At 48.9% G+C, this 12,069-nt stretch overlaps 1 protein-coding gene across 1 annotated transcript in view; it reads right to left on the reverse strand.

The window, feature by feature from the left end:
• Positions 1 to 733: 733 nt before the first annotated feature.
• Marchf4 (membrane associated ring-CH-type finger 4) overlaps positions 734 to 12,069 on the reverse strand; it is a 123,569-nt gene continuing 112,233 nt past the window's right edge. The window contains exon 4 of the mRNA XM_041650747.1: positions 734 to 2,232. Within this exon, the coding sequence (XP_041506681.1) occupies positions 1,865 to 2,232 (368 nt within the window). The 3' untranslated portion in view covers positions 734 to 1,864. The remainder of the gene's footprint in view (positions 2,233 to 12,069) is intronic.

Raw genomic sequence — 12,069 nt, forward strand, 5'->3', positions numbered from 1 at the left:
ACGTGCTGATGGCAGCATGCCTGTCTACCCTGGCTTCTGAACTCTCAAAGAAGAAATGAAAACACTGAACTCTTGCTAAGGGAGACAAAGCACAGGAACAGTGGCTCTCATTGGAGGCAAGGAGAAAAGAAGAAAACATGGGAAAGGGACACAAGTGGTAGGGAAAGAAAATTTATTTCCAAGCTTTTAAGAGAATATTACAAATAACAGAGAGTTTTAAAAAACCCTAAAAACTAGTTTAAAAAAGTACTTGACAGTGTCCATTTAATACCCAAGGATGGTGTTTCCATTGTGCAATGACAGTAAGGAACTCTGCAGGTGACTACCCAGTGGCCTTGCCTGGCAGGGCCCTGGATCACATCCCAGATCACACAGATGGGCTCCTAAGACAGTGCTCCCTGACTGGCTACACAAGCTGGACCAAGGTGCACATAGCACTGAGCACAAGACAAACTGCCTCTTTAAGGAGGGTACCAGTGCCAAGTCACCAGGAATACTTAGATCGGTGTTCACCCCTTCCTTGAGATAACACAAGCCAGCATTACCCCATACTGCAAAACCAGGTAGCAGGATCTGTGTGTGTATATGTGTGTATGTGTGCATGTGTATGTGTGTGCATGTGTGCGTATGCATGCATGTGTGTGTATGTATGCGTGTGTGTATGTGTGCATGTGTGTGTGTATGTGTGCACGTGTGTGTGCATGTTTGTATGCATGTGTATGTGTGTGTGCGCGCGTGTGTCTGTATGTATGTGTGCATGTGTATGTGTGCATGTTTGTATGCATGTGTATGTGTGTATGCCCGAATGTGTGTATGTCTATATGCGCATGTGTGTGCCTGCCGTTGTAAATGCCAAGGTCAAAAGGACATGGTACTGCATTATCCTGGCCGTGGGTAGGGCTCAGTAACGGGGCAAATTGTCCCTGGCCTGACATTTGAAGGTTAATCCATAGCAGCAGATATGTGCTTCAGATACTCACGAGAAGTCCATACTTCCTTCTGCACACGCGCGCGCACACACACACACACACACACACATATGCACGCATGTGTGTGTGTGCGAGTCCTCCATCCCGTAAACATCTTTGAACCAAATCACCATAAAACAAACAAGGAACAGAAGATACCCATCTCTAAACCTCAGCCGCCTTTGAGCTCAAGGGACACTTGTAGTAACAGCTGGGAAAGTTCTCTCTGAAGGAGACAGCCCCTTCTCTCTGGCCAGTCATGTCAACAGCTCCCTTCCTGAACCATCTCTTCGGGGTCCATAAAACCATTTGAGTGCAGAGGCCCTCATCAAGCATGGTGGGGGTACAAGCTCACAAGGTCCCACTCTCTCCCTTGGGGCACCCAGTGCTGGGAAGCATCACCCAAGGAGGAGCAAACCCAAGGCTGAGAGAGAAGTGTGGATTACAAAAGCCCTTCCCTGGGTGGCCTTGCTTTTTCTCTTTGTTGCCCTTTCACCCACAGGTACATCAGGTACCTCAGGTACTGGCCACCATTTTCTGCCCAACCTTTCCTGGGTGCCTTGCTACTTGTCACTCTCCAGGGAGGAGTGTTTCCTTGGGACAGGTTCCGTTTGTCCCACCCACTGTTGTGGAGTTTGTGTTGGTTTTCCCTTGCTGTGAAACCAACAGGCTCCAGTAGGCAGCCTCGCCTTTGCTCCCCTCTGCTCCAGGCTTCTCCCCTTTGCTCCCCTCTGCTCCAGGCTCCTCCCCTCTGCTCCCCTCTGCTCCGGTTCCCCCGAGGCCCACCACCCACTGCTGGATTTCTGCCTCCCATCCCTGCTCCCTGGGCCCCTCCTGGCCCAGCCTCTTTCCTGCGGTGTGGTGTGTGCTGTCTCAGCCTTCCTCCCAGCCTCTGTTCACACCGTGGTGACTCTCATGACGAGTTCTCGGCTGCTGCCCTGCGCGCTCCGCGGTTCATGAGGTCTCAAGTGACTCAGGATGTGCAGAATGGTGTAAGCACAGTGGTGTTGGGACACAGGGTCTGAGGGATGGCTGGCGGCCCTGGTGGAGCCCTCCTCACGGGCCGGGGGGCTGGCTACCTCCTCTTCCGTGGAGGGGATATTGGCTTGGGTTGATGAGGAAGTCTGTAGGTTTGTCCTGCCTCCTGATTTTTGATCCTCTAAGTCCTTTGTCTTGTCATAGTTCAGCACTTTCCACTGCTGGTTGACAGCCTGCCAGCGCTTAAAGATGCGATATACCGAGGGTCCTTCGTGGATGATGAGACCTAGCAGGAAGAGAAGACAACGGCTAAGTACAGAGGGTCAGCGGCTGTAGGCAAATGCCACCACTTCCTTGACTTACACACACACACACACACACACACACACACACACACGCACGCACGCACTGGAGAAGCTGCTATTTCACTGTGTTGATTTTATCCCAAATTTGCCTTCCAGCTCCAAGCCACTTGGTTCCAGAGCCCTTCTGGGTTCCTGGGCTCCGTGAGTCACCAGAAGGAAGAAGGTCATGAAATAGTCAGGATCTGCATGAAGTGCCTTCACCTCCTTCTGCTCCACCCTGCCCCCTTCTTGGCTTGACACAATCAGATTCTTCAGTTAAGTCATCATGTAAATATTTTTCCTCGTTGTATTATGTATTCACGACACCCAGCAGGTGTTGAATGAGTCGTGCACCTTTAAAAGGCAACCTAAGTGAAATCCTGTGGTCAGTCCAATCCTGCTGAATGGCATCTGAAACTTCACTCCTTGGCTCTTTGCATAGCCTATGCTCCTGAAAGACAAATCCCTCTAGCAAAGAGAACATTCTTGCAGTTATATTGGCCAAATGAAGTGGGAGCCAGTGGAAGCGAGCCACACCAAGCAGACCACACACAAGGCACACACAAGGTAAACGGCCATTAACTGGAGGCCTTGCAAAGCACTTGGGACCCTGCAGGGCCGGAGACAGGAAGTCTTGTCCTTAGAGAACTCACATTTAACTGAGGAGGCACATATAAGTATGCAAATAAACCAACCAGATTCTTTTCCTGTGTGGGCACATGCTGGGAGGAAGATGAAGTGGGGTTAAATAGCCCTTGACTGTAAGCATTTGGAGTCGTCTTAGCAAGAGGGAAGAGAAAAGCCATGGCACTGAGGCCGGCATGCCCAGCACAGCACACGCACACAGAGGCAGAGAGAGGAGGATGGGGGGGGGGGCAGAGCTCCAGCTCTGATCGTGTTTTAGATTTTATCCAGTATGAATTGTTATCCCCTGAGGGGATTTAGAAGGAGGAATGGCGTTGACGGGTTTGCTCTTAAGGAAATTCACTAGTGCTCCAAAAGGGGCAAGAACAGAAATCTAAACTTAAGCAGGAAGTGACACCCTAATTGAAGCTGAAAACGGGTGGCCAGTGCTAGGGACACCGCAGTGGAGGAAGGAGATGCCTTTCGAGGCAGACTGTGGGTTGTAGGAGGAGCTGACAGATTTGCTGATAAATGAGCCTTGGGCACAGGGAAGCATCTGAGTAACTGCCCTAGCTGGGTGATGAAGGTGCCATTTGCGGAGATGTAGATAGTCCCAGGGCTGGCATGTGGATCTGGATGGTGGTGGTGACTATTGGTTCACTGTGGCTGCCACAGTATGTGTCCAGAAGGTGGTAGGTGGCCTGAAGTGGCATAAAGACATTCTCTTACAGTTCTGGGGTCAGGCTCATGGGCTAAAGTGCAGATGTCACCTATTGGGGCCTACTCTTCCCGAAGGGCTGGGGGAGAATGTTTCCTTACTTTTTCAACTTCTAGAAATAGTTATTGCTTCTCCCTCTTACACCACTCCACCCTCTTTCTTCCGTTGTCACATCTATTCATCTTCTGTAATCAGATTCAAGAAATCTCTCACCAGGGCAGGGGACATGACTCAGTAGGCCAAGTGCTTGCTACGCATGACCTAAGTTTGCATCCCCAGAACCCACTGAGGGTCGTCCTGCTTGCAAGTCAAACAGTTTGCTGAGTGCTCTGATATACACCTCCCAAGCATGCTTTAGCACCCCCTTTCTTATCCTGAAGAAAAGTTCATATGATATTAAAAGCTTGATGTGTGGTTTTTAATTAATGGAATGCCTTAATATGTTCATTGCTTCAACCTTCCTAGTGCTGTGACCCTTAACACAGTTCCTCGTGTTGTGACCCCAACCATAAAATTATTTCATTGCTGCTTCATAGCTATATTTTTTGCTATTGTTATGGATCACAATGTTAACATCTAATATGCAGGGTATCTGATATGTGACCTCTCAAAGGGGTCATGACCCACAGCTTGACAACCATTGCCTTAATAGATAAAGTAATGATAGAGAACAAAAGGGGAGCCAGGCGGTGGTGGCGCACACCTTTAATCCCAGCACTCGGGAGGCAGAGGCAGGCAGATCTCTGTGAGTTCGAGGCCAGCCTGATCTAGAAGAGCTAGTTCCAGGACAGGAACCAAAAGCTACGGAGAAACCCAAAACAAAACAAAAAAACAAAACAAAAAACAAACAAACAAACAAAAAACAAACGGGGAAGTCACTTGTAGGAAAACAATAAAGAATTCAATGTAAGTTCTAGGGTCCAAAACTGCAATGGGAAACAAACCACGCGGAAAGAAATCATCCAGAGGGAGGGATCCCAGCTGCAGAAAGACAAATATGATCAGTGCCCTGCTCAGCTATCACCAGAGTAGCTTCCTCCTGCAGCGTGGGAGCAAATGCAGAGACCCACAATTAAACATTACACAGAACGCTCAGGCCTGAATGAGATCTCTTCATCAAGTCCCTCCCCTCAGGGCTTAGGGAACCCCACAAACTGGAAGTGCAAAGAGCCAACAGGGGTGGAAGACACCAAGAAAGCAAAGCTCTTTGAATCAGTAGGATCAATGCATATACGAATTCACAGAGACTGAATCGGTATACACAGGGCCTGCACAGGTCTATCCTGGGTCCTGTGTGTGTGTGTGTGTGTGTGTGTGTGTGTGTGTGTGTGTGTATTATGGCTTCCAATCTAGTGTTTTGATGGAACCCCTGAGTGTGCGAATGAGTGGGTCATTGTCTTCTCTTTTCCTTCTGTTTGTTTTGTCCAACTCTGTTGTGATAGCTTTCATATTATTATATTTTATTATAATCCTTTAGAAGCTTGTTCTCTAATGAGAGACAGAAAGGGGTGGATCCAGATGGGATGGGACTTGGGGAGGAATGGGGAAGAATAGAGTGAGGGAAAAACTTAATTGAGATACATTAAATGAGAAAAAAAATCCACTTTCAATAAAAGGAAAAAAAATAACACACACACACACACACACACAGAGAGAGAGAGAGAGAGAGAGAGAGAGAGAGAGAGAGAGAGAGAGAGAGAGAGAACAAGCCACACATTTCCAAGATGCCTCCAAGAAGGCGGTATACTGATGTGTGAAGATGCCGAGGTGGGAATGGTGGGAGTGTGTGTGTGTGTGTGTGTGTGTGTGTGATGTGCAGAAAGGCCTGCAGGTCAGCCAGGGCAGCCAGCAGCCAGCTGCACCAAGGGCTAAGACTGTAAAGAGGAATGCATTTCCAAGTGTTGGAGCTCCTGAGGGTGGGAGGAGCAAAGACAGCGTGGATGGGTGTAGTGGCAGGCAGCGAGATGCCTGCGGACACTACTTCTTGGCCCCATAGCCTGTGAAAAAGCACCCACCAGAGAGACAGCTACGACGGAGGCGGTCTCCTCAGAACACAGCTGCCTTGATGAGAGAAGCACACTGAGAAGTCACTAATGCTGACCTGTTGTCCAGGGGTCACCACAGAGAGGCTAGGGGAAGGAATGAGCAAAACAAGAAGAGGATGATTGTCCTTAGAATGAAGAGGTTGGAAGGCTGAATCTGTGTCACTGGCCAGGAGACACAGACAGAGTTTGTCCTGCAGCCATGGAAACCCCAGGACAAGACCTGGCTCACAGGGGCAATATGGACTAGTTACCCTCACCTCCTCAACAGCCCAAGTCCTGCATGGGAACACCTCACAGCTTCTGGGCTTCAACACAGACTCTGGGGGGGAGGGAGGGAAGAGCAGCCACCTCTGCCACTTCTTCCAGTATCCAACAGCTCCCCAAATTGCATTTCTCTTTATGCCTTTTCAAGAGTTCACTGAGAGACACACTGGTTCCTAGCTCTGGGGGAACGCAGACAAGAGCTTTAGAGAGAGCATGATTTCCTAATGACCCCTGTGGACCCCGACCCAGTGTGATGGGTGCTGGACACTGAGGCTTCCTGTCTGTCTCCAGGGCTGCCAACTCCCATTACTTCTGCTTACTCTTAGATGTATACCTAGGCACTAAAGTCATTTGTTCATCTGTTTGTCCCACACGCAGCGTTGGCGTGCTGCCTTGTGCCTTTCTCCGGGCGACAGGCTCTGACTGAGTCTCCATAGCCAATGTCGCACCAGGAACATCACAGAGACTTACTAAAGAGGAGGGTGGGCCCGAGGACAGAGAATCGGGGGGCTTTTGAGGCCCCAGACAAAATTTCCGGCTGGAATCTCTACACTCCATTTTTAATTAGCTCCTCGATCAGACAATTTTACTCTGATTGAAGAGGGTGCCTTAAATTTTTGGTTTGAATACTGCCTTTTAATTGCCTGTCTAGTGTTCAGGCGGTAATTAAAGCATTTTAACGGATAGGCGGCTGAGCAGGGAGCAGTGCACCTGTTTTTCTAGATAACACTTATTTGGAAAAAGTTGGAAAAACATAAACTACCTCATTCCCATTCTCCATCCCCCCCGGCCCCTCCCGCCTCTTGCTTCACAAAGATATTTACTAATTCCCTGCATGGGGGAATTTTTTTTAAAAACATGGACGATGAGTCCGGGCTCTTCTGCTAAGCAGTCAACAAGGAGGCAAAGAAGGGCGAAGGGTAGAAAATGGCAGTGGACGGAGAAAAAGGTTGAGCTCTGGTGAGCAGACAACTATTGCTGAAGCGCTTGGGATGTAGGAGAAGGAAGGGGAGGGGATGGCGCTCTCCCAGCAGAACGCTTTCCAGGGATTTGTGGGGCCCAGGGTTTGGTCCTCAGTATGGCGAAAACCATTGTGGTGTTGCAAGGCTGCAATCCTAGCCGTGACAGGTGGAGGCAGTAGGCTGGGGAGCTTAGGTCATGGCAGGCTACACAGAGAGTTTGAAACCAGCATAGGCTTCATGAGACCCTGACTCAAAAACAAACAAGGAAAAAAATGTAAGGAGGAAGAAAGGGAGGGAGGGAGGAAGGGAGGCAAGAAATGTATTAAATTCTAACTGAGTCCTTCCCTGGGATTTCCCATGCAATTTAATAGCTCTTGAGCAAGTCTTTGCAATGTACCCAAATTGTGATTGTATTTGTGGTAAATCCTGCTTCAGAAGAATAGACATTTCATCTCTCTAATGTGTCTCCAACTTTTGGGCGCCCTTTTCTCTCAGGGTTATAGGTTCTAAAGGTTGTTAGACATGTCTCTCTCCCCTTATCCCTATCTCCAGCTGAGATAAGGAAGTGACCTTTCGCTTAGACCATGAGGAATGGAAGAAGGCTGGTCACCACCACGAGTGGGCAGTCCTGCTTGCACAGCTCCTCCGCACCCTATAACCATAGCAACAACAAGGAGTTCTCTAAAAAGCCTCCCAGCCTTGATACATTTTGACCATTAGGTTTATCCTGTGAGTGGAGAGACACAACCTAACCCCATGCCGTCTCTTCCGAGTGCCCACTCTGTATGTCTCTGAGCCCCTGCCGTGGGGTTGGGTACGGTGGGGGCACAGCCTTGCTTCCCACCATGTGTACAATAACAGGTCACGCCAAGTTGATCAAGAAGTCTACAGGAAAGCTTCTAACCCCCTCAGGGATCCAGAAAACTCCTTCCCACCCTCATCTCTTGCCAGCGTTCTGGCTTACATGACGTGAAAGTTGTTGACAGTTCTGAAATGGTGCTTTTGAAGTGTAGGTGCATAGCAGAATGCTCAGAGAGCATGGTAACTCACAGATTCCTGGCTCTGTTCCCAGGAGAACTGACTCAGTCGGTCTGGGACCAGGCTTGAGAATCTGCATCGCACAGAAGCCTCGGGCGACTCTGATGACACCCATGGTGGCTATAATGAGCAGTACTGCCTAGACAGCACGTTTATCCCTGTAGACCAGGCTGGCCTCGAACTCAGAGATCCTCCTGTCTTTACCTCCTGAGTGCTGATATTAAAGGTGTGTGCCCCCACCTCCTAGCTAGATTTTTATTTTTCAAAAAGAGGAGGAAGAGACAGTAAAGTGTTTGCTGTGCATGGAGAACTGAGTTTGTGTTCTCAACATCCGTGTAAAAGACGTGCGACAGATGCCCATGATCCCAGCTCTGGGATACACACACACACACACACACACACACACACACACACACACCCCATTATATATATATATATATATATATATATATATATATATATATATCCTAGACATGGAAGGCTCCCTAGGGCCTACTGACCATCCAGTATAGCTGAAGTGCAGGGTCCAGATTCAGTGAGAGACATTGTCTCTAAAAAGGTGGAGAAACAATTGAAGAAGACACTTGACATTGACGCTCTGGCTGCCTCATGCATGAGGACACACATGCGTGCACACCGGCCAATGATCATGTGCACAACCATGTGTGTACTTGGGCGTGTGTGTGTGTTTGTGCGTGTACAAATTTGTACATGTAAATTTGAAAAAAAAAAGCTCTATCCAGATGTGACAGATGTCAAAACATAGGGCAATGTTAGAAATGGCCACTTCCTAGACCCAAAGACCATTGGTCCCCACAATTTAGAGTCAGGTCCCCTGCCAGTGAGGTTATATAGAGCAGCAGTATATCTGCCACTTGCAAGCCTTGTGGCTTCAGCAAGGGATTTGATCACTGCAGGCCTCAGTTTCTCATCAGCAAGTTGGAACTGGTGTTCCCCTCCTTGTGTTTTTATGAGAGGGGTCCCGAGTGCCGCACTTGGCAGGCATTGCCATTGAGGCTACGTGAAGTGGGCCATTGGAGGGAAGACCGCAGGACACACGTATGTCTTCTTCCCCCTTCACTGCCTCCCTGTCGCCATAGGCGTCTGCTCTTCTGTGGAGCCCTTCTCCTTCTCCATTGTGAGGAGGGGCCGTTGTTTATGGAGGACAGCTGTGTGAAAGGCGCTCTAGACACCAGCTGGCTCTACAGGCGTGGAGTCAGCTCTCCCCTCAGGGCCTCCCTTCCCGCCACCACAGTTACCCCCCCTCAGGGCCTCCCTTCCCGCCACCACAGTCACCCCTTCCCTCGAAGGCTTCCTATATTAACTGTTTTTTTCATTTCTGTGACCAAATACCTGGCAAGAAGCAGCTTAAGAGAGGAAGGGGCTCCACCACACTGCATCCACAAGGAGTAAGGGGGTGCAACTGGAAGCGAGGCGGGGCTATGATGCTCCAGGCCCTCTTCCAGCGACCCACCTACGTCTTCCAGAAAAGCTGCACCTCCTAAAGGTTCCACACCCTCCCAATACAGCACCACCAGCTAGGGCTCCAAAGTTCAAATACAGGAGCCTATGGGGATAGCCACGCTCAAACTACAATACTACCTCTCTTCCGGAGAGTGGTGAGGTATGACCTGATGTCTCTCCCTGAATCCCCACCCACTCTCAAACACTTGCCTTCCTGATTTCACCCCTCAAAGACCAGGTCCTAGAACTCACACTAAAGAAAGTAGCAGGCACACATAGAAGAAATATGACCAGCTACTTTGGTGGGCTCAGAGGATTGCTTCTGGGAGATACCAGATTGGCAACTAGCTGCTAAGGCTTCTCCAGGACCTACCTTCAGGCTTCTCACAGTGTGGCCATGATGCTCTCCTGAGGGCCTGCCCAAAGAAGTGGCGATGGATTGACCCAGGTGCCTCACTTGGGCAAACTCACTTTGACGTGAAGGACTCCAGCAATACAGCATCAAAGGCCAAGAGATGCCAAGAGTATTTGGTGAGGGACAACGGAAGCCCCTTTTTCTTCTATGTCCGTTACTTTAGTGTCTGTCAGTGCCTGGGCACTGAAAGGGAGTGTCCCCTTGATGGGACTTCTGCCAGAGCTTTCATTCTAGCTAGGCTCCTGATGGGTCCGGTTGACTTTGGTCAAGGTACAGGGTGTGTCTTGAGGCTTCTGAGTGGGAACCGTTGCCGCCCCTCTGCTTCCCAGGGGCAATGCAGACCTATGAGAAGCCGCTTCCGCAGAAAGGAATAGACGGTGGACTGCCTGGGGGTGAAGTGAGCTTTATGCAATCGGACTGGATGGGGGAGAGAGAAATTTGGAGCCTCAATAGGTACTGGTATCACTGAAGGGTTTGTTTCTGTACTGTACTGACCTGTGCAGTTGGGGTTTTTTCTGCAAGGTTCCTTTGTGAAGCTGTGGGCTCTGACTGTGGACATGAGGCTTGGCCTTCTTCAGCTGCACTGCGTGGTATCAATGCTTAGAGGTGATGCGGAAGGCTATGGTGATGGTGAAAGTCATGGTGATGATGTCAGTATTTCTTGAGTGCTTACAATGTTCTGTCACTCTAAAAGGGCTTTGCAAAATGAAAGATTCGTCACAGAAATTTACCTATGAGGGGAGCCATCTTAGCTCTGTTTTGGAGAAGAGGAAACTGAGCTCAGGGATGCTAACCATCTTGTTCAATGACCCACAGTTTGTCTATGAAGTAGGACGTCACCCTAGAGTATCCAAACCAGAGCAGTGCCCCGTGACTGATGCTCCTTCCTGCTCCATGCTCCAAGTCATGTGCACACCTCTCAAAAGACTACGGAGAAGGTAACTAGTTTGTTTTTAATTCCATATGCTTATATACAATTTCTACTAGCCTGACTGATAAGATCTCTTGCACAACATGTGTTTTAATGTGTGATGTATTGCTTGAACAGCAGCCAACGTGAAATTGTGTTCTACATCAAACACTCTGTGAGGGTCACCTCTATTCTTGGCTTTCCTATCAGGAGGATTGGCACTGTAATTGCAGCCATAACATAGAGTTGCATGGGGTAAAGAAGATTAAAAAAAAAAAAACCCTACGGTATATGAAGCACATTTCACAGCACTTAGAACACAATGCATAATGAATGCTAGTGATTGTCTTATCATCGTTAGTCAATAAATATCACATGATTTCATCTTACATAGATAATAAATAAGTAAATATAACCAGCTATTTTTGGTGCGGCTGGGGACGCCAGATTGGCAAAGCCACCTCATGCTCTCCGGAGAGATGTCTTCATGCTTCCCAGGCACAGCCAGGCTGTGCTTCACATATGTTATTATAAATTTAAAAAGTTGTTTGTGTAGGCAGACATACCAAAACTCTGTGTTATTGTTCAAATCCAAAATGTCCCCCGCAGGCCCTCAGTCCCCTGCTTGGGGTGCTATTTTGAAGGTTGTGGAGCCATTAGGAGGTGGGGCTTGGCTGGCATAAGTAGGTCATGGGGGAGGGAGGCTTTGAAGGCTGCATGTGCCCCCCCCCGTTTCCAGCCCGCTTTCCCTGCTCCCTGTCTCCCATCTTATGAACAAGCCTCCACTGCACTCTCCCACTACAGTGGCTAGTCACCCCACCTCAGTGTCTCCCCTGCCAGGATGGACTGTAGCCTCTGACACCCTAAGCTGAAACAAGCGTCTCTGGTTTAGGTTGTTTCTGTCAGACATTTTGGTTACAGCTATGCAAAAATAACTGACGTATTCTGTATCCATGGAGAATTTGGGTTCTTCAAATCCTTGAGGCTTTAACAGACGATAGTTAGGAACTAGGGTGTTTTTCTTTCATCCGACTATCACAGCTCAGAATGTTTTGAAGTTACTCAGCAGGGTGGGCTTGCAGTGATAGAGATGGCCAGTATCCATGGTTGTCCCTTCGTATATAGCTGCCACTGGGCAGGACTTGCCTTTCCTGTCCCTTTCTGAATTAGGAAAGGCCACATCCCTGGTGTGAATGTGTACAGATTCTGGCCAATGTTTAGGAAACAGGCATTGAAGGAAAAGTGTTAGAGGAGGACCTGCTTAATTATAGACAGACGCAAAAGGCTTAAAAGCCTAAAGACCATGGAGCTGCAGAGTGAGAGGGGCTCGGATTCCTGG

This window comes from Microtus oregoni, unplaced genomic scaffold (genome assembly GCF_018167655.1).
Source record: "Microtus oregoni isolate MIOR12 unplaced genomic scaffold, Mior012 000004F_ref0000308, whole genome shotgun sequence".
NCBI classification, from domain to species: domain Eukaryota; kingdom Metazoa; phylum Chordata; class Mammalia; order Rodentia; family Cricetidae; genus Microtus; species Microtus oregoni.